Source organism: Lolium perenne, chromosome 1 (genome assembly GCF_019359855.2).
Source record: "Lolium perenne isolate Kyuss_39 chromosome 1, Kyuss_2.0, whole genome shotgun sequence".
In the NCBI taxonomy this organism is placed as follows: domain Eukaryota; kingdom Viridiplantae; phylum Streptophyta; class Magnoliopsida; order Poales; family Poaceae; genus Lolium; species Lolium perenne.
The window spans coordinates 166,933,240-166,956,511 of record NC_067244.2 but is presented as its reverse complement, the minus strand read 5'-3'; the positions used below and the strand labels follow the sequence as shown (position 1 = coordinate 166,956,511).

Below are 23,272 nucleotides of genomic sequence, written 5' to 3'. Positions count from 1 at the left end.
TTTCCAAATACATTTGCATAAAACAAAATTTGACAAACACATGTGATTCAAATCTACCCCAAATCCTCAAAACACTATTCTCAATAGTGTTGGCCTAATTCTTGTCTCCCCTTGCTTCACACATGTCCCCTGGCCCCCTCTCAACCTAAACCATGCATAGTAACCCTAGATGGAGGCCAAACATGGCATGGCCATGCCCATGCCGGCCACAATGGCACACACCCAGCCAACCCTAGCTCCTCCCCTATCTAGCTCAGCTGACCTTGTCTCCCAGCATCCCCTAGCCCTACTGAGCATGCCTACCCCAGCCCTGGTCGGAGAACGACAGGGCACCGCCGGGAACGGGACGCGCCCACGACGGCTAGGACGCGCCAGGGTGCGCATTGGCACGCCCTGGACGCCACAGAGCGATGACGTGCGCCATCGACCCTGGCCCCCTCTCGCCCTCTCCCTTCTCCAGCGAGCTCTACTGGACGACAGCCGCCCGTCAGACAAGCTCCCCTGCCCGCGCGCGTGCTGTCGCTTACGACATCATCGCCGCCCTTCCGCCACGGCATCGCACCCGCCAACACTAACCCGTCCACCCCTGTCCTCGCCAGCATGCTCCCCAGAACCGCCTGGAGACCAGGAAGCTGATGCGCACGTCGCCTTGCCCTTTCGCACACTGGAACGCCATCACCACCGTCGACCTGCTCCGCACCATCGGCCACCTCGCGCTCCTATAAAAGGAGAGCTCCTCCTCCCCCATTGCTCACACCACTCGACTCCCCTCCTCTCTCTGATCCTCCTCCGCCCACTACCTCTCCACATTATCGCCAGTAGACCCCCAATCGCCATCTCGAGTCCGCGGCGCAGCTGCAGAAGACGCCGTCGATTTCGGCCACCATCGGAGTCGCCGTCTGTACCAGCCGCCTCGCCGTCGTTCGCAACGTCACCCTGCACCAACGCCGCCGCTCGCCGGACCCTGGTTAGCTCCCCAACGCCCTAGGCTCGCCGCCAGAGCCACGGCTTCTCGCCGGAGAAGACGACGATCGTGCACCGCACGATCGCGTTCTAATCCAACGGCCCGCATCATCCCATACCGTTTCAGGGTTAAAACCCCACTGACGCTTAGGCCCCACCAGTCAGATGGCCCGCTGCGCGCCAGAGCGTTACTGGGCCAGCCCATTAGTTTTTCCCGCCTAGCCCGTTTAATTCAAATTTCGAATTATTCGATTTAGCTGAATTCAATACTGGTACATTGCTAGAATTTAGATATTTTCAAATATACAAAACCAAATTTAGTGATTCAAAATGTTCTACAATTCTTATGAAATGATCTAACTAACCCCACTGGTTTCAATTAAAAATTCATTCTAGATCCTCTGCAATAAAAATGACAAATCAGTAACTTTTCAAACTTCAAATAAATATCTAAAATCAACCATAAACTATTTTGAAGTGATTCGAACTCTCATAAATAAAATTTGATGTTGTCTAATTTACTATTTAATAAAATACTATAGTTGCTTCATATGATCATGTGCTAGAATCAAAAATTGGCTATGTAGTCAATACTAGCCCATTTCAATTATTTGCAAATTTAGGAATTTAAATCTATGAGGTGTAGCACCTCATTTAAATCAACTTTTCAAGTATTATGAAGTAATGTGATGAACCTTATTGCATGGTCCCATGTTGGTTCACTTGAGGATATTAAATCAAATAGGATTTAATTTATATGAGGTATGGAACCTCATTTAAATCATGTTTCTCAAATGATAAGTGTGAAGTGTTGACCTTGGTCAACATGTGATCATACCTTGTTATTTGATAAGATTAAATCTTAACAATATTCAATGAGAGGAAATTATTTCTCCAAAGGAACTAAATGCAAACCCTAGCTAATCCAATTTTCAATAAGAAGAAAATTATCTGCCTAACACTAAATAAGAGAACCCTAGCATAATTTTTTTGGGATAAATGATAAGTGGTGATGCTAGATCATCTTGAGTGAGCCCTTAAGGAAAATTAAGACTACTTAAGTATTGTTTGGTGATTGTATCCTCGTATTCGTGTATAGACGCTAGTATCGGTGACTATCAAGAAGAGGAGGTATTCTACCAAGAGGAAGAAGAAGAGAACTTTGATCACCTCACCAATCAAGGCAAGCTAGACTAATGCAAGTTATATTGTTGCAAGCTAATATTCTTGCAGGTGCAAAGCCCTTTTGAGGCAAGGCACCATTAATCTTACCTTACTTACAATGATCCCATCCCAAGTTTTTACCTTACAAATTTTTACTTGGTTTATTAAGAAGTTACTTTTATAGTTAACTTTGGTCTAAGTTTAGAGAGATACAAGAGTAGCAAAGTTAGCCTCAAAGATGGCCAAGCAAGATAGCACCCCTCAGGATTAGAGCTAGTGCTAACAACTAAAATTGACTACTCTAGATGGGAACTTGTGATTTGAAATGAATTTGAAAACTTTGGAATGATGAGTCTTTCTATTGAAAGATCTTTGAAGGTGAATATGACTTGAATGATATGGTGGATTTTGAGTAAAACTGATATTGGTTTGGATGCGATACCTTTCCAATTTTTGAGTACCCCCACAATACCTGATTATGGGTAGGGCTTAACTGAAAGTTTATGCATCTTAGTATGGGTTCCCTCTGAACAAGCATCATAGGGGTTATGCCGAGGCTGCCTCCGTAGAATGTGAAATGATGTGAAATGAGGTGAATGTACGGCCAAGCCCTGTGCAGTTCCCAGGTTGACAGTTGGTCTTTACTGGGAGGCCAAGCTCATGGGGAGAGGTACCTATACTAGGGTATGTAAGTGAAAGGTTATGGTTGATGATCCGCGTACTGAGTTACGATGATTCAGGGCTATCCCTGACGGATGTAATCAAATGTTGTGGCATAAGTGTGCAACCTCTGCAGAGTGTAAATCTATTTGAATAGCCGTGTCCACGGTTACGGACGGTTGGAAAGGCCATACTGTTACCGGTGTCAGATATTTCAGGAAAATGTTGATCAAGTGAATGGTGACTTGACTTGAATCACAACTAAGTTGTGGGAATGACACTAATGTTCCCGCTTGAGCTAGTTAGCACATGAAGAGTCTTTTATTAAATACTTGTGAACTAAAATTGGCTTTATGCAAAATAAACTAGAGCTTAGCACCCCCTTTATTAGAAGTGATAGTACTTATACTAGTATTAGTATGCGAGTACTTCAAAGTACTCACGGCTGTGTCCTTGGCTATTCAAATGGCCAGACTATGAAGAAGAGCAGCAGTAGCAGGAGGACGGACAACAAGACGTCTACGACAACTAGGGAATCTTCTGACGTCAGACGTTGGCCTGTGGATTAGATAGTCCACTTCCGTTACGCTTCCGCTATGTAATATGTTCGTTGATCGTTAGATCAACTATTTGTGTAACCTTGGATCATGTGATCTCTATCTGTAAGACGACTATGGTATGTAATGAATGATGACTTATGATATTCGACTGTTATGTCTCGCAACAACAATATTCCTGGGATTGCGATGTATGGCATAATAGGCATCTGGACTTAAAATCTGGGTGTTGACAAGTTGGTATCAGAGCCATTGTTTGACCTTAGGAGACCCTAGTTAGAATGGACGTCTAAAAAACTTAGTTTTGAAAACCAATGAAGTGAATATTTATGAAAACTTATTCTCACTCTTATCCTTGAGATCTTTTTCAAAATGAGAAATTCATGCTCTACTTTTTCCTTGTAGAACTACATAAAACTTTACACACTTGACCACTTCTTTAACTTACTCATCCTAATTGCTCACAGATGGAGTACACCTGCAAGTCCTATCAGCTTAGCCACGGAGGAAACCTGATGTTCGAGAAGGATTTGAAGCAGCTAGTTGAATATCTAGGACGCCCGTATCCCGAGTTCTTCGGAATACCCCTCAATAATCAGTGGGGAGGACCACCTCGGTGGGAAGTTACTGCAGATCTGCGAAGAAAGCTTGGAGCCCCAATATGGGAAACCATATGGTTTTCTGTAACGGGAAACACTTGGAAGGAAGGACTAGTCAGAGCTATGCAAGAAGCAATTACCCGTCTGTGTGGACAAAGTGAGAACAAGATCAAAAACACTCGCTTTGTTTATTACCCAAGACATGACCCCATGGGAAGACCGATGACCATGCCCCCGCACACGGAGATGAACCACTATGTAGCACATCTGGACTTCATGCTGTACAAGACCCGCAAGGAGTTGGACAACACCCTCGCCTTTCGCCAAGCACATTACCCGTGAAGACGAAGAATCCACCCTGAAGAGTAGTATTACTAAAACACTTTCGTAGGTGTGAGTTTGTATCAGGATCCCCTCGTATCGTAGAGCGAATGAATGGTTCTTCAAACCAACGATGTGTTAGCTTTGTAATGTGTGATGTGTGGTATGAATACAAAAGTGTTGTTGGTTTTACCCCCTCAACACTACTCAAGTTATCAAGTTTCAAACTTTTTGAACTTTAAATCAAACAAACCATAGAAATTTCCCTCTTATCTTATCATCTATCTCGATATTCAGATGGCCCCACCAACCCGCAGCACCAACCAAGATGCCATGATGCAGATGCTAGAGATGATGATGGCAGACCGAGAAGCCGAGAGAGCTGAACGCCAAGCCAACATTGCCGCACTGCAACAGATCGCTCAGAACAACCAAGGCCATGGAAACCACGACCACCCTGGGTCAAAGCTGAAGAACTTTCAGAACACCAACCCCCCTATTTTCAGCAAGACCGAAGAGCCACTAGACGCAGATGACTGGCTCCAGACAATGGAGAACAACCTGGAAGTTGCGGGGATTGAAGCCGCATAGAAAGTACTGTTCGCCACCCACTAACTATCAGGACCCGCAAGAGCATGGTGGACCAGCGCCCGCGTAATGAATGCGGGACAGATGATGACCTGGGAAGACTTCAAGACCAAGTTTAGCAAATACCATGTGCCCCAAGGACTGATTAAGAAGATGAGAGACGAGTTCCGCGAACTCAAACAAGGAAGGATGTCCGTGGTAGAATACCGCGACAGATTCCTCACTCTGTCAAGGTACGCCCCGGACGAAACCGACACCAACGAGAAGCGGAAGGAAAGATTTCTGAATGGACTACACGACGAAATGCAGACCGTACTGGTCAACATTCCCTTTGCTGACCTAGAAGCCCTGGTGGACTCCGCCATCCAGATGGAAGGGAAGCTTCACCAAGCCAATGAGAACCGCAAACGCCGGATGATGAACCAGAATGGGTCCAGCAATGCCCAGAAATACCGCAACAACTCAACTGGAGGGTTCACCCCAAGAAACAACAGGCCACCTGCTCAGAATTACCGCCCAAACTACTCCAACAACCATGGAGGACCCCCGAAGCCCGGAGGCAACCACAACAACAATCACAACAACAACAACCACCCCAACAGCAACAACAACAATGGGAACAACAACAACACTGGCCCAAGGACTCGAAGCAATGCCATCCCCATCACCCCCAAGGACAAGTCGACCATAACTTGTTACGAATGTGGAATTGTGGGACACTACTCCAATGAGTGCCCCAAAAGGTTAGCCAAGATTGCCGCCAATACCGCTGCACCTGCTCAGCAACAGCGCCGCTTTGCAGCAAGAAGGAACCAGAACAACAACAACGGCCGTCTCTACCACATGAATGCCACTAAAGCCCAGGACGCACCTCAGGCCCTGCCAAGTATGTTTTCCTGTTAATTCAATTGCCCAATATCTCTTAGGAACCTAACTTTTCTTAAAATCTCGGGACGAGATTTGTTTAAGGGGGAAGGGTTTGTAACATCCCAAATTTTAAAACAAAGAGAAAATGAATTTCCTTTTTCCAAAAATGAGAACCAAGAAAAACTTTCTTACATGTGAGCTATGCATAGTGCTCATACCTAATACTTGTGTGATTTCCATGATTGTTGGTTTGTTACCTTGAACATATTTCCAAAACCCTAAAACCCTAACCATCTCAAGAACCAAAGTGAATCAAATATGAAGAAACTAAAATAAAATAAAAAGACATATGTGGGCATATAACCCTAATATGTAAATCTTGACCCCTACCATTCTTACTTTTCTAAATGGTGGTGAACCATTGTAAACCCCACCAAACCCTAAACCTCACCCCTCTTATCACCATCCATTAAAAACAAAATAAAAAGAGATGATATTAAATAAGAAAAAGGCCTATGCAAGCCTATGGCTATATTGGCAAATAATAAATTTTTCCATGGCTACCTTATGTAGATGATTTGAAATACCTCAACAAACCTAACCTAGTACTTACCAACTAATCCAAGTGAGAAACAAAAATAAAATAAACACATGCATAGAGGTATATGTGGCACTTAGCCATAATAGCAAATCTTGCCCTATGCCTTCATATCTTACCCAAATGGTTTGAAACTCTTATCAAACTCAATCTAACCCTAAATAGATCCTAACACATGCCCAATTGGGTCAAGTGAACAAAAATGGAAAAAAAGAAAAATTGCAATTCAACACACACATGTGCTTATGAACATTTTGCAAATCTTTAACCTAGACCTTTTTGGCTTGCACCATTAGTTATATTATGTTACTAAACACTTATAACCACTTTTGGAATGAAAGAAACTCAAATCAAATCAAATTTGAAATCAAATTGTGCTCACATGCACTAATGGTCAAATCTGCCATTTTTAATCTGATCACCACTTTGAGCCCCTGGATTTGGAGATTTTCAAACCAAACAATTCCAATTCTTTGCACCTCATCCAAGTACACATAAAGGTGAACAACTTTTGTAAAGACCACCATATCAAATTCATCTTGGATCAAAAACTATGTTCAAGCAAAGTTGGGACTTTTTAACAACTTCAACATTACCCCACTTTGCAAATTTTGCATTTCTTTTATTTTTGAAATACCACCACCACCAATGTGTGTTGTTGATCATCTGAAGCAAGTCCATTTCAGCTCATTCAAATTTTCCAAATACATTTGCATAAAACAAAATTTGACAAACACATGTGATTCAAATCTACCCCAAATCCTCAAAACACTATTCTCAATAGTGTTGGCCTAATTCTTGTCTCCCTTGCTTCACACATGTCCCCTACCCCCCTCTCAACCTAAACCATGCATAGTAACCCTAGATGGAGGCCAAACATGGCATGGCCATGCCCATGCCGGCCACAATGGCACACACCCAGCCAACCCTAGCTCCTCCCCTCTCTAGCTCAGCTGACCTTGTCTCCCAGCATCCCCTAGCCCTATTGAGCATGCCTACCCCAGCCCTGGTCGGAGAACGACACGGCACCGCCGGGAACGGGACGCGCCCACGACGTCCAGGACGCGCCAGGGTGCGCATCGGCACGCCCTGGACGCCACAGAGCGACGACGTGCGCCGTCGACCCTGGCCCCCTCTCGCCATCTCCCTTCTCCAGCGAGCTCCACTGGAGGACAACCGCCCGTCAGACAAGCTCCCCTGCCCGCGCGCGTCCTGTCACCGACGACATCATCGCCGCCCTTCCGCCACGGCATCGCACCCGCCAGCACTAACCCGACGACCCCTGTCCTCGCCAGCATGCTCCCCAGAACCGCCTGGAGACCAGGAAGCTGATGCGCACGTCGCCTTGCCCTTTCGCGCCCTGGAACGCCATCGCCACCGTCGACCTGCTCCGCACCCTCGGCCACCTCGCGCTCCTATAAAAGGAGAGCTCCTCCTCCCCCATTGCTCACACCACTCGACTCCCCTCCTCTCTCTGATCCTCCTCCGCCCACTACCTCTCCACATTATCGCCGGTAGACCCCCAATCGTCAGCTCGAGTCCGCGGCGGAGCTGCAGAAGACGCCGTCGATTTTGGCCACCATCGGAGTCGCCGTCTGTACCAGCCGCCTCGCCGTCGTCCGCAACGTCACCCTGCACCAACGCCGCCGCTCGCCGGACCCTGGTTAGCTCCCCCACCCCCTAGGCTCTCCGCCAGAGCCACGGCTTCTCGCCGGAGAAGACGACGATCGTGCACCGCTGTGCGCCAGAGCGTTACTGGGCCAGCTCATTAGTTTTTCCCGCCTAGCCCGTTTAATTCAAATTTCAAATTATTCGATTTAGCTGAATTCAATACTAGTACATTGCTAGAATTTAGATATTGTCAAATATAAAAATCCAAATTTAGTGATTCAAAATGTTCTAGAATGCTTATGAAATGATCTAACTAACCCCACTGGTTTCAGTTAAAAATCCATTCTAGATCCTCTGCAATAAAAATGACAAATCAGTAACTTTTCAAACTTCAAATAAATATCTAAAATCAACCATAAACTATTTTGAAGTGATTCCAACTCTCATAAATCACATTTGATGTTGTCTAATTTACTATGTAATAAAATACTATAGTTGCTTCATATGATCATGGGCTAGAATCAAAAATTTACTATGTAGTCAATACTAGCCCATTTCAATTATTTGCAAATTTAGGAATTTAAATCTATGAGGTGTAACACCTCATTTAAATCAACTTCCCAAGTATTATGGAGTAATGTGATGACCCTTATTGCATGGTCCCATGTTGGTTCACTTGAGGATATTAAATCAAATAGGATTTAAATTATATGAGGTATGGAACCTCATTTAAATCATGTTTCTCACATGATAAGTGTGAAGTGTTGACCTTGGTCAACATGTGATCATACCTTGTTATTTGAGAAGATTAAATCTTAACAAGATTCAATTAGAAGAAATTATTTCTCCAAAGGAACTAAATGGAAACCCTAATCCAATTTTCAATAAGAAGAAAATTATCTGCCTAACACTAAATAAGAGAACCCTAGCATAATTTTTTTGGGATAAATGATAAGTGGTGATGCTAGATCATCTTGAGTGAGCCCTTAAGGAAAATTAAGACTACTTAAGTATTGTTTGGTGATTGTATCCTCGTATTCGTGTATAGACGCTAGTACCGGAGACTATCAAGAAGAGGAGGTATTCTACCAAAAGGAAGAAGAAGAGAACTTTGATCACCTCACCAATCAAGGCAAGCTAGACTAATGCAAGTTATATTGTTGCAAGCTAATATTCTTGCAAGTGCAAAGCCCTTTTGGGGCAAGGCACCATTAATCTTACCTTACTTACAATGATCCCATCCCAAGTTTTTACCTTACAAATTTTTACTTTGTTTATTAAGAAGTTACTTTTATAGTTAACTTTGGTCTAAGTTTAGAGAGATATAAGAGTAGCAAAGTTAGCCTCAAAGATGGTCAAGCAAGATAGCACCCCTCACGATTAGAGCTAGTGCTAACAACTAAAATTGACTACTCTAGATGGGAACTTGTGATTTGAAATGAATTTGAAAACTTTGGAATGATGAGTCTTTCTATTGAAAGATCTTTGAAGGTGAATATGACTTGAATGATATGGTGGATTTTGAGTAAAACTGATATTGGTTTGGATGCGATACCTTTCCAATTTTTGAGTACCCCCACAATACCTGATTATGGGTAGGGCTTAACTGGAAGTTTATGCATCTTAGTATGGGTTCCCTCTGAACAAGCATCATAGGGGTTATGCCGAGGCTGCCTCCGTAGAATGTGAAATGATGTGAAATGAGGTGAATGTACGGCCAAGCCCTGTGCAGTTCCCAAGTTGACAGTTGGTCTTCACTGGGAGGCCAAGCTCATGGGGAGAGGTACCTATACTAGGGTATGTAAGTGAAAGGTTATGGTTGATGATCCGCGTACTAAGTTACGATGATTCAGGGCTATCCCCTCATGGATGTAATCAAATGTTGTGACACAAGTGTGCAACCTCTGCAGAGTGTAAATCTATTCGAATAGCCGTGTCCACGGTTACAGACGGTTGGAAAGGCCATACTGTTACCGGTGTCAGATATTTCTGGAAAATATTGATGAAGTGAATGTTGACTTGACTTGAATCACAACTAAGTTGTGGGAATGACACTAATGTTCCCACTTGAGCGAGTTAGCACATGAAGAGTCTTTTATCAAATACTTGTGAACTAAAATTGGCTTTATGCAAAATAAACTAGAGCTTAGCAACCCCTTATTAGAATTGATAGTACTTACACTAGTATTAGTATGCGAGTACTTCAAAGTACTCACGGCTGTGTCCCTGGCTATTCAAATGGCCAGACTATGAAGAAGAGCAGCAGTACCAGGAGGACGGACAACAAGACGTCTACGACAACTAGGGAATCTTCTGACGTCAGACGTTGGCATGTGGATTAGATAGTCCACTTCCGTTACGCTTCCGCTATGTAATATGTTCGTTGATCGTTAGATCAACTATTTGTGTAACCTTGGATCATGTGATCTCTATCTGTAAGACAACTATGGTATATAATGAATGATGACTTATGATATTCGACTGTTATGTCTCGCAACAACAATATTCCTGAGATTGCGATGTATGGCATAATAGGCATCTGGACTTAAAAATCCGGGTGTTGACACCATCCCAGGCTCATGTAAAAAGGAAAATCAAACTACGTCCATTTTGTGTATAAGTATACGAAAATAACTATCTATACGAAAAGTCATTTTGGCTCCCGAGCATGAGTGCTCTCGCCATATTAGAAAAAAAATTATAGGTTTCAAAAAATTATGAAACAAAATTCTGAAAGTAGATAATGATATATCTCCTAACATCCAAAATCTCAACTTCAAATGTTTTGTATTCTGACTTGCACAAAAATGACAAAGTCTCTATCTTTTTTTAGAGATTTGAAATTCATATGCTCAGATCTATAATTTTATTATTTTTGTGTAGCCCAAAATACACCGTACTTTTAGTTGTTGAAAATTTGCACGACTGTACGAAACATTGCTAGCTATATCATGATTTATTTTAAAATTTTAAAAACTTAATATATTTTTTATTTTTTAAATAATAAGATTACTGGTACTCATGTGCATCAAATCTTCGTGCCCTATCTATATCCATGTTCACCGATAGAGCTGGTTGAAAAATGTATACCTATTTTTAGGCGAGTGATGTGATCGATGGTTAGAACCTGCAGAAACGCAGGCACGTCAACACAGAAGACAAACCACCCCATGCATGCACGCGACGAACAATTAAACCCAGCGATGCGATACCCTCTCTATAGCGTCAATTCATGGCTGCACCAGAGCTTGACCGTTCACTGCACCGGCCGCATGCATGTCGATCCGTTCCCTTCTCAGTGACTCACTCCTGCAGCAGTCCCTGCTCGCTGTACTCCACTGTTCACTCTTTCTCCCTTTATATTTGACCACCGCCCCTCTCCGCCAAGCACATCCTCCTCGGCCACCATCCCCACCTCGCTCTCCCCAACGCAGCCACAGCTAGCCCTTCCTCTCTCTTCCCCATCCCTCTCCGTTCCCCAACACACGCCACGCTCCCTCTTATACCAACACCCCATGGAAACCAAACCCAACCCAGCACCTCTTATTACCACCACCACCACCACCACCACCGAGGCGGGCGCAACTGCAAGCAGCAGCGACGCCGGGAGCACCATCAACAGCGGCCGGAAGGGGAAGGGCGGGCCGGAGAACGCCAAGTTCAGGTACCGCGGCGTGCGGCAGCGGAGCTGGGGCAAGTGGGTGGCGGAGATCCGGGAGCCCCGCAAGCGCTCCCGCAAGTGGCTCGGCACCTTCGCCACCGCCGAGGACGCCGCGCGCGCCTACGACCGCGCCGCGCTGCTCCTCTACGGCCCGCGCGCCCACCTCAACCTCACCGCGCCACCGCCCATGCCCCCGGGGTCCGACCACTCCCGCCCGTCGGGCTCCTCCTCCGCTTCTTCCTCGAGCTCCTCCTCCGCGCCCCCGCCGCTCCGGCCGCTCCTGCCGCGCCCGCCGCAGCACTCCGGTGCCCCGATGGCCTTCCACCACCACCGCCAGTACTTCCTGCCGATGCGCCCGTTGCCCACGTCGTCACCGCCTCTGTACTACGCAAGCACTGCCACGGCGTCCACGGTGACCACCACGGTAGCGCCACCATATGGGATGATCAGCACTGCCCCTCCGGCAGTGGCTGCTCCTTCTGCGGTGCCCGCGCAGGATAGTGTGCCTGCGGAGGCATCTGAGGCTGCGGCGACGGGATGGGAGTACCTCGCCTCCGATGGGGAGGAGGACTACGAGGCGGCGCTGCTGTGGAACGAACCTGAGCCCTTGTTCGATATCTTCTTGAAGTGATTCACATATACCAGAGCTCTCATCAGCATGCGTGCCCACGGCCGGCAACGGCATGCATGTGTGTTGCAACTTGCAAGCAAGCAAAGGTAGATAGCCTTACTAGGGTTTCTGAATCTGTTTCGTACTAATTAATTAGTGAATCTACCCCTGTAGGTATATTTGATTTTTCTCATTCTTCTCTTGCATTTCCCTAGTTGGGTTTGGCTTTTGGGGGATAATGTGGTGGCATTGGGAAGATTTACGGCTTCCGAGACCTAAGGATTGGTTTCAGTTCAGCCTTTTGCATCCACCGATGGATGCATGATAATTGATGACACATATATGTCACATTATTCTTCATCTTTCTGTACGATCAAAATTCTGGCTATATATATCTTCGATTAATCGAGGAAAAAAAACTGAAGAGAAGAGTTGTTCATTTGCCTGTTCATTGGATTTTTCTTAAATTTATTAACTTTCTTGATCCTCTTTTTTTTGAGCGAGCACTTTCATAATCCTTTCGATCAACATACAACCTCATCTCAGGCATATGAAAATTAGCAAAAGTGATTTTTACCATGTCAAGCATCTCACTGAATTTACAATATAGCTAGGTTAGTGATTTGTTGTTTAATTTACACAACCAGTATTTGAGTAAGTAATCTAAGGAACTTTAATATTTTGTTTAAGCTATTGATTAGATTTCCCATTCATAGCCCATGAGAGATAATTTATTTCAATAATCGTATCGTTCCTCCAATTTACTCTGAAAATGTAAGCATAAAATTCAGAAGTGTGTAAACTGAGTTCTTAAGTAGTTGTGTACAATTGAAAGATTGACTAGGGGTATTAATCTCCAATAATAGACGTTGGTGTATAGGAATATCACAGAAAAGCAAACATGCATGGATTCGATCAAGTCACATACCATTCGAACTAAACTACCATGTGAAGTTCCTAAAATTCTTTAGATGTACTTATTTTTCATCCTGAATAACAATATGCTTAGATTGCATGTTAACGTTATCTAATGGTCAAACAACATTTTTACCTAGTGGCATATTAGGAGTAGTTTGAAAGAATAATAATATTCTCACGATGACTTATTCATGTTTTGGATCTTCAAGCCAAAACTGTTCTTTTTTTCATTAGCTTCAAATTTTGTGTAAGATAGGACGATCGAATTTTGACTTATTTCCGTGAAAGTGTTTATATTTTATAAAAGTGAGGCATAAGAATCCGGTCCATAAGAGCAAGTACAATAGAGTCCAATCAGCTGACTATAAAATTTTAAATAATATATTTTAGATGAGTTGGAGGAGAGAAAAGAGAAGAGAATGGAGGTGAGCTCTTACGCAATAGCCAGCTCTTGCACGCTCCTAGGCATTTTATGAGAGTGAAATGTGGGCCATATGCTAGTAAAGTACTTCATTCTTATAGCCAGCTAGTGTACATATTAGCTACTAATATGTACAATAGCATATGCTGACCACAAATGACATCACATTTTTTTATAGCCAGCCGGTTAGCTATAATACTATTGAAATTGCTCTAAGAATTTGGGATTTAGTCCAAAGGCCCTACAATTTCTTGTGTCCAATACTCCATCCAAAGAGGCCTAGGTTATTCTGCACTGAAGCTTGTGAATGGTGATAACTTAATAACATGTCTCGTGAATTGTTAATTGGTAGGAAGGAGGGAATACTACATGTACGGATCTGGGAAAAACACACTGCTCTTGGGAAATGGGAGTTACTGTACAGCCTTAATTAAGTGGAATCGTGACTAGCCAGTGCTTTTGCCCGCTGGCTAGCTAGGAGTTGGAGGCCCTCGACTGCATCCCAGACTATTTCAAATTTTTATTTTGATACTCCCTCCAATTCATAATGTGGTGGTTAAAATCACAAAATTTATTATGAATCTGAGGGAGTACTAAAAAAGGAACTGAACAGATGTTAGAGAAACTACATCGCCAGGAGAGAAAAAATACAGGTACCAACAGTATCGCTGATTTAGGAAAGCTAATGATCCACTGCCATGCGGAAGTATGAGACAATCCTACAATACTTCCAACATTTTATTTCATCATGAAATTAAATCAAAGAAAATTCGGAAAAGTTCTCCATCTCATCAAAGAATTGGTCTGCTAGCTAAATGTACCTCGTCTTCCACTGGTTTTATGTACTTGTGCCCTCATGGTGCAACACATTTCTCCGGTGTTCCTTCAGTAGTACATAGAGCTCAAAAACCAATCCGGTGGCCTATATATATAATGCACCACTGCCACGGAAAATTTACTTATCATTCTGATTTTGTAACACAAAGTAATATTTAGGCTAGCGGAAAACCCAAACTGATCTCGGGTGCATATGCACCTTGTATGTATAAAACATATTTCAAAAACGTAAAAATTTAGATTTTTTTTAGCATGTAGAGAGACATGTTCTATGTGTGCACGTAAAGTTTCACATAAAACCAACAATTTTTGTATCCTGTGTAAAAAAGACAAACAATGCCTCGAGAAATAGACTATTTTAGCACAAAAATTTTGTCTTTTTGCTCAGGGAACAAAACATATCGGTTTTTGCTGAAACAACTTTGTGAGCATGTAACATGTCAAGATATACACGAGACATTTTTATTTGTATTTTTATAACATTTGTAAATATGTTTAATATGGATTTCAAATAAAGGGTGCATATGCACCCGGGTGCAGAAACACCATGTCCGCAGGCTAGCTTCATTCGTGGTTCATTTAAACAGCGGGACAAATTTCGTTTATATTTACCTTTCAATCGGGATGCAATATGCCAATTAACATGCTAGCTTCGAAATACTGCTTCTATAACACTGAGTTATTGAGGACGTGGGCATAGCCCAGTGGTTAGGATCACAGTGGCGATAACACTGAGTTATTGAGGACGTGGGCATAGCCCAGTGGTTAGGGTCGCAGTGGCGCACCCTAACGACCAGAGTTCGAATCCTGTCAGGAACGAATTTCTGGAATTCTCATGCTGAGGTCCCGCTTCTACTATATCATTTAGTATCTAGTTCCTCCTAGCACTAATTCATTTTTTTTATAACACTGAGTTATTTTTGAAGTTCCTTATGCATACTAGAAGGCACTCCAGGTAACAACATTTATTTTTGAAATGTGCATCCTACGACACCATTTTTTTGTGGAACTTCCTAGAAATAGCAGAAATAACCACCATATGTTCCCCAAACAATCTTATCATATTCAACATAGTTGCATATATAGTAGTCATAATTCATGAGTTACATACAAAGATGTAGATGCATATAATGTATTTGCATAACACAATTTACAAGCATATACGGATGGACATATATATACAACACTAGAAAAAGAGACATTATTTATTTAATCTTGTGTATGTGAATATGTGGTTAACTAAGCCGTGGGGTAGGAGGGTTCCATGGCAAGGCCACACATGCCCTTCTTGTCGGTAATGTCCTTTTCCATCCTTAAAAACCCATTCTCGCCCCATGTTGTGCCCCAAGAATTCTTCAGCAACCAATACTTTGTACCATCACTGGTTGTTCCATAACCGATGGCTGCTATCCCATGATCCAAATCAGTACCACATGAACCGGTCATTACACCACCGGAATAGAATTGGAACGTCATATCTCCTCCGTCCACTGCAACTGACACGGGTTGGCTTGCCACTGCCTTCATGAGGGCACTCTCATCATTGGTAGGCACATCCTCGTAACTCTTAATTGTTGCAGCACTGCTAGATCCACTCTTGCACTTGCCATCGGCTGCGGAATATGGATAGCTGGACTCCTTAGTGAGGCCTCCATTCTTGATGATGAACTTGAATGCGTCGTCCATGAGACCGCCCTCACAGCCCTGGTCCTCACCATGGACATCGCAATCCACCAATTCTTGCTCCGAGAGCGAGATAAGATTACCGGTACTTATCTTGACAATGCCCTCTGTTGCAGCAACGGCAGAAAAAGCCCAACAACAACCTGCAAATGATTTTATTGTGATATATGCAATCATACACACGAGTCTAATATAAAATATGCATATGTATGTAATTCACTTGTAGCACAAATGCACTTACCACACTGGCCTTGGTCCTTGACGGGAGTGACTGCACCCTTTGTCCTCCAGTCCACCGTTGCCGGGAGTGCATCAAGACTGATATTCTCATACCTGAATCCTGTAGCAACCTTCACCTTGTTCGGAATGAACCCCTTGTTAGTCTTGGTTGCCCTGAACTCATCGTTGCTGATGTCCGCAAACTGGTTGATGCTGAGCGAGAACTTGCGCCCCCCAGCGTTGAACGAGTCGATGAATCGAGCATTAGTCTTGAATATCTCAAACCTCTGCGCCTTCTCAGCAGCGTCCTTGTAGACGCGACCATACTTTGTCATCCAATCCTGGTGCCTCGCCACCATGGACAAGTCGTCATTCAGCTCGCGAGCTGCAAGGACAGAACTGAAGATGCAGAGGCAGGAAAGGATGGCAAGGAGTGAAGCCCTGGTGATGGCCATGTTTGATCAGGCTCTCTTCGGAGTTGCTTGCCACTGGTAGTTGTGTGTATGTTTTGGTTTGCATTGTTCAATGGAACTAGGTGGTATATATAGTACTCAATCACAGGTACTTCTATTTATTTAAGTAGGAGATTGATACGTAGGTACGGTGCGTGCACGAATTGTACTGTGTGGAAAGGGCTAGCTCCTGCGTAGCGGTGAAGGAGTACTGCATCTCCTGCGTAGAATAAAAATAGTGCACGAGACGTACGGTTACTGTAACTGTGAGAACAACCCCTGTTTATGCAGGAGTTCAGACACCTTCAGCATCTCCTTCATAAAGTTGTTTAAAGTTTATTTGCACAGAAAGTTGACCCCTCTAGTATAATCGATACAGAAAGGAATTAAGCTAGACTCAAATGTTAGATACCAACACAAGTTGCTAAAAAAGCTGCATTTTAGAGTGTTTCCAAATACGGGACTTTAGTTGTATGTACTGTACGGGCGTTGCTCCTGTATGAGCATCAGGATCACACACAAGAAACAGCTGTGACTGAATGCCAACAGCTGGAACGGCGATACAAGAATGGCGAACACAAAGTCTCTAAACGTGTGCTGCGTTTAGTGGAAATAAAATGCACGGTAAAAGACATGCATTCTCCAAACTCAGGCCCATTTTTTATGTAATTCTCCAAGCAGTCAGCATGCACCAATAGACCGGCCGGCTCACATTACTTTGACTTTGTGATGGACTCAGGCCCATCCATCCATTTCTAGTCACCAGAACTATAGCAACAAGTGTCATCTAATTGACTTGGTATGGAGTAAGCAAGTTGACCACTGGCTTCATCTTCATTCAGCAATCTTGAACTGCTGGCCACCGGTGCTTGCTTCGCTTGGATGACCGGGAAAGTAAAATGGATATGCAGTTTACATACAAACATAAAATTAACAGGAAATGGTCATCTATTCTTTAGGAGACATATTAGGTAATCAATTTCTCTTCCCAAACCCCCAAGCATTACAATACAAAATATCAGCCTAATCGGAGTGCTTACAGTCTAAAAGGAATCAATGGCAGAGTTATATGACTCGGTCAAACGAATTATTGCATCTATTGCAGAAAAGTACCGATGACAAACTAATATTTTGGCTGGCTTCCCTCTAGAACAATTTAAACAGACAGAGAATTCCCCTTTCCATCTGAAGGAGATACTGAAGATATGAACTCCTGCATATACAGGACTTGTTCTCACAGTTACAGCAACTGTGTCTGTACGTCGCATGCACAACAATCAATTGTGTTCTACGCAGAAGATGAAATACTCCTTCACGGCTACTCCACATAGTCCCACTTCGTGCACGCCCCGTACCTATGTCTTTTTTTTGGCGAATGCACCGTATCTATGCCTCTGTCTCAACTTAAATAAATATACAAGTACCAGTGAGTACTATATATATCACCTAGTTCCATTGAACAATACGGACCAAAACATAGTACGAGGTACACACTACAACCAGTGGCAAGCAATACAGAAGAGGGCCTGATCAAACATGGGCATCCCCAGGGCTTCGCTCCTTGCCATCCTCGGCTGCCTCTGCTTCTGCAGTTCTGTTCTTGCAGCTCGAGAGCTGAACGATGACTTGTTCATGGTGGCGAAGCACGAGGATTGGATGGCGAAGTATGGACGCGTCTACAAGGACGCTGCTGAGAAGGCGCAGAGGTTCGAGATATTCAAGACAAATGCTCAATTCATTCAGTCATTCAACGCTGGGGGGCGCAAGTTCTGGCTTAGCATCAATCAGTTTGCGGACATCAGCAATGATGAGTTCAGAGCAACCAAGACTAACAAGGGGTTCATTCCAAACAAGATGAAGGTTGCTACAAGATTCAGGTACGAGAATATGAGCCTTGATGCACTCCCCGCAACGGTGGACTGGAGGACAAAGGGTGCGGTCACTCCGGTCAAGGATCAGGGCCAGTGTGGTAAGTACATTTAGTTAACTACAGACATGTGGATGTTTTACGTCAGAATGTATATGATTGCGTATATCACCACATAATATAATTTGCAGGTTGTTGCTGGGCCTTTTCTGCTGTTGCTGCAACAGAGGGCATTGTCAAGATAAGTACCGGTAATCTTATCTCGCTCTCGGAACAAGAATTGGTGGATTGTGATGTCCACGGTGAGGACCAGGGCTGTGAGGGCGGTCTCATGGACGACGCATTCAAGTTCATTATCAAGAATGGAGGCCTCACTAAGGAGTCCAGCTATCCATATTCCGCGGCCGACGGCAAGTGTAAGAGTGGATCTAGCAGTGCTGCAACAATTAAGAGCTATGAGGATGTGCCTACCAATGATGAGGGTGCCCTCATGAAGGCAGTGGCAAGCCAACCCGTGTCAGTTGCCGTGGATGGAGGCGATATGACATTCCAATTCTATTCCGGTGGCGTGATGACCGGTACATGTGGTACTGATTTGGACCATGGAATTGCAGCCATTGGTTATGGGACAACCAGTGATGGTACAAAGTATTGGTTGCTGAAGAACTCTTGGGGCACAACGTGGGGTGAAAATGGATTTTTAAGAATGGAAAAGGACATTAGTGACAAGAAGGGCATGTGCGGCCTTGCCATGGAGCCCTCCTATCCCACAGCTTAGTTACATCATAAAATGCCATATATTCACACATACACAATACTGAATAAATACATGTCTCTTCTTCTAGTGTAATATATATGTTCATATGTATATGCTTGTAAATTGTGTTATGCAAATACTTTATATGGATCTACTTGTTTTTATACAACTCAATGAGGCACGGCAATTATGCAAATATGTTGAAGTTGAATGGATGCTGGTTATATTTGTGGTAGCTAATATGTTCTAAAAATGGAATTGTTGGATGTAAATTGACAGAAAAATACTATAACCTCGAGTGCGTCGCAATATCTAAGGAACTTCAGAAATAACTTATGTTATCAGAAGCAGCATTTGTAGAGAATTCAAAGAACACGATTAATTGACTAAAGTTATTCTCTTGTGAATGGGAAAAGGGTGGAGCAGGACATTTTTTTCGATAAAGGATGCTTTATTACTTCAAGAAGCAATTACATCCAGCCTCTGCATAACCAGGATGCACACAGCCGTTTGTTGTCTCAAGAGTCCAAAGTTACAAAAACATAAAAAGGCGAAATACATATCGGAACGATGAATCATATGACGCCTAAGATGTAGGTGGAGCTACTATCCGTAGACTATGCTGCCACCCATGTAGGGAAAAAGTATCCCTCGCCGTATTCTCCAACCGTGTACAGACCTCCATAAATAGGTCTCGGTTCTCCACACGCTGAAGAGGTAACCACGAACGGAGAATACTTGTGCATCTGTAGATGACCTGCAACAAAGCGCAATTTTTGTCATTAAAGATCTTATCATTTCTACATAGCCAGAGCGCCCAGATAACTGCTAGCGCCCCCATCCTAAGAAGCATTTTAAACCTTGAGTTAATACCATGAAGCCAATTGCCAAAGACATTAGCGACACTAGTCGCGGATACAAGGTAGACGCTACTTGGATGACTGACCATATAGATCTCGCAAACTGGCACTGGAAGAATAAATGTTTGATGGTTTCATCATGATGACAAAAGACACATCGTGTACTTCCGTGCCAATTCCGCTTAACAAGATTGTCTTTGGTGAGTATAACCCCGCGACGAAGGTACCATCCAAAAATTTTAATTTTTAGTGGTATCTTCATCTTCCAAATTTTTTTATTATTATCAACTGGTAAATCAGAAAGCAGGATCGCATTGTATAAAGATTTTACAGAAAAAGTACCATCTACATGGAGATTCCATCGAAATTCATCTGGCTCTGGCGATAACTGAATATCTCCAAGCCGCTGAATTAGATTGTTCCATGCCACAAGCCTTTGTCCTAGTAAAACCCGTCTGAACGTCACATTCGGGGGTGAAGTAGCCATTACAGTTCACTTAGGGGTGCATTGTCGAGCCAAGCATCCTCCCAGAACCGTATCTGTGCTCCATTCTTAATAGAGAAAGTCCCATGTCGAAAAAAGACATTTTTTGTCGCCATAAGACCAGCCCAGAAGTGTGAATCCCCAGGTTTCCAAACCACTTGAGATAATGTCTTCGAGCCGATGTACTTTCTCCGAAGTATAGTTTGCCAAATCTCATCCTCGGTAAGTAGCTTAAAAAGTCATTTACCCAGGAGAGCTGAATTCTTGACCTCCAGGTCATGAACTCCAAGCCCTCCTTGATCTTTGGGACTACAAACTATACTCCATTTAACCAGTCGATATTTCTTTTTCTCGTTGTCCCCTTGCCAAAAGAATCTGGATCGATAATAATTGAGTTTATGCAGAATTCCTTTCGGTAGGATGAAGAATGATAACATATACAATACCATATTAGTTAGTACCGAATTAATGAGTACCAATCTTCCACCCAGGGATAACAATTTACCTTTCCAACTACTGAGGCATTTTTGTAATCTTTCTTCCACTAATTTCCATTCCGCAATTGTCAGTCTCCGATAGTGAATCGGAATACCCAAATAACGAATCGGAAATTGGCCTTGCCCACAACCAAATAACTCTGTATACAGAGCTACATCGTCTTGGGCATCACCGAAGCAGAACAATTCACTTTTATGGAAGTTAATTTTCAATCCTGATAATTGCTCAAAAGCTGCTAAAATTAATTTCAGATTTCGAGCTCTTTCAAGATCGTGATCCATAAAAAGAATTGTGTCATCAGCGTATTGAAGGATAGATAAGCCACCATCAACCAGATGTGGAATCACACCTTCAATCTGACCATCAGACTTGGCTCTCTCTATAAGTACCGCCAACATATCCGCTACGATGTTAAACAACATCGGAGATAGCGGATCCCCTTGGCGTAACCCTTTTCGTGTTTGGAAGTAGTGTCCGGTGTCATCATTAACCCGGATTGCAACACTACCTCCATAGATGAAATCATTAATTAGAGCTCGCCACTCATGCGAAAAGCCTTTCATCCTGAGTGTCTGTTGAAGGAAAGACCATTTAACTTTAGGGATTTCTATTTTCGTGCCCCTGCTTCGTTAGTTGTACTCAGTTTTCCCCAGCTCGTTAGTTTTTCCTCAGCTTTCCCCTCCCTCTAGTTTGAAACCCCTCGAAGACGCGGGTTGCCGTCAGGTCAGAGGCCTTACCGTTACCGTTAATCTGACGGGTGGGGCTGCACAGAGGTGGGGCTGCATAGAGGGCAGTTCCTCTCTGACCGTCTCGTGCTGACGGGTAGCCATCCATCTACCACTGACGCGTGGGCCGTTTTATTTCCTGATTGTATACGCGGTGCTGCCAATGACAAATGGGGCCGCTCTATGGGGCTGCCGCAGCCAATGACCAGTGGGTCGTCTATTTATTTATAGAAAATTATATTGCCGCTCTGCGGGGCCTCCGCAGCCAATGACCGCTGTGGCAGGTGACTATTTTCGCAGCTTAATCTAAAGTGACTCTTATGCTAAACATTGTGCGTCCCGACGTTGACCTAGCAGTGGCGGCGAGCATAGCCGTTCTGACCATGCCGATATCGGCATCGTTTGGAGGATGTGGTGCTCGAATAATAGTGGAAATGCGATATTATCTTTTACATGCATAATATATAGAAAATAGTTAGATCTCTAAATCGATGCATATGAAGCTACATATATATTCTTGGTCATAATCCCCTTATCTAAAGGGGATGGATGCATGGCTTCACGTCGTCGTCGCTTTCATCGTCAGTATCTTCGTCGTCCGAGTAGTAGTACTTCCTGCACATTGTTCCGTCGAACACCTTCACTGTGAGCACATCATCGCCTTCATATTTGAAGTGTACGAAGCAGCCGAAATCCACACCGTGCGCGATGGCGAAATTCTCCCAGCCCTTGTCGAGGTACATCCGGCCTTGACCGTCAAATAGGACCTCCACGGTCCAGAGACGAGGACCACAGTCAGCTGCTCGCAGATACACCTTAGCTGGCTCCTGGCCGTCAAGATAGTCCGCAAACTTTTTTGGGAGAGCCTGCAAAGAGATCGAACGCCGATCGTTTGAAATTAAAGGTTTTTTAGAACATGCCCATAATTAATCACATGCATCATATATGTGGGAACGCGTACGTACCTTCTTGACCAAAGGGTCTTCATAGACGACGATGAATAACTCCTCTATGATCAATGGCAGTGTTGACGGTGGTGGTGGCAATGATGATGATCCACTTCCCCTTCCCCTTCCCCTTCCCCTTCCGGTCCGCGTCCGAGACGTGGAAGCCATGGCAATGGATCAAGTGTATGTGAACGAAGAAGAGAGAGGCAGAACCTATTGACACAACAGATGGCCGTGTGGGTGTTTATAAGGGAGAGATGACCGTTGTAGGGGTTTACACAATAAAATAAGGAGGAGGTGAACGTTGGTATGGGTTTACACAATAAATTAAGGAGGAGATGACCGTTGTGGGGGTTTACACAATAAATTAAGGAGGAGACGACCGTTGTGGGGGTATATATCTCA

At 43.8% G+C, this 23,272-nt stretch overlaps 3 protein-coding genes across 3 annotated transcripts; 2 read left to right on the top strand and 1 right to left on the bottom strand.

Annotated features, from left to right (window-relative positions):
* Positions 1-11,389: 11,389 nt before the first annotated feature.
* LOC127303073 (uncharacterized) lies at positions 11,390-12,220 on the top strand. The gene has a single exon (XM_051333871.2). It carries the CDS (start codon positions 11,444-11,446, stop codon positions 12,218-12,220), a length of 777 nt encoding a protein of 258 aa, XP_051189831.1. The 5' UTR covers positions 11,390-11,443.
* A 3,328-nt stretch (positions 12,221-15,548) lies between these two features.
* LOC127302995 (senescence-specific cysteine protease SAG39) lies at positions 15,549-16,773 on the bottom strand. Its single transcript, XM_051333769.1, has 2 exons — positions 16,300-16,773; positions 15,549-16,201 (listed from the first exon to the last, which is right to left on the bottom strand). The coding sequence occupies exons 1-2, from the start codon at positions 16,730-16,732 to the stop codon at positions 15,615-15,617; spliced, it is 1,020 nt and encodes a 339-aa protein (XP_051189729.1). The 5' UTR covers positions 16,733-16,773; the 3' UTR covers positions 15,549-15,614.
* A 1,453-nt stretch (positions 16,774-18,226) lies between these two features.
* On the top strand, positions 18,227-19,404 carry LOC127302911 (senescence-specific cysteine protease SAG39). Its single transcript, XM_051333673.1, has 2 exons — positions 18,227-18,698; positions 18,788-19,404. Exons 1-2 carry the CDS (start codon positions 18,266-18,268, stop codon positions 19,372-19,374), a joined length of 1,020 nt encoding a protein of 339 aa, XP_051189633.1. The 5' UTR covers positions 18,227-18,265; the 3' UTR covers positions 19,375-19,404.
* Positions 19,405-23,272: the final 3,868 nt, after the last annotated feature.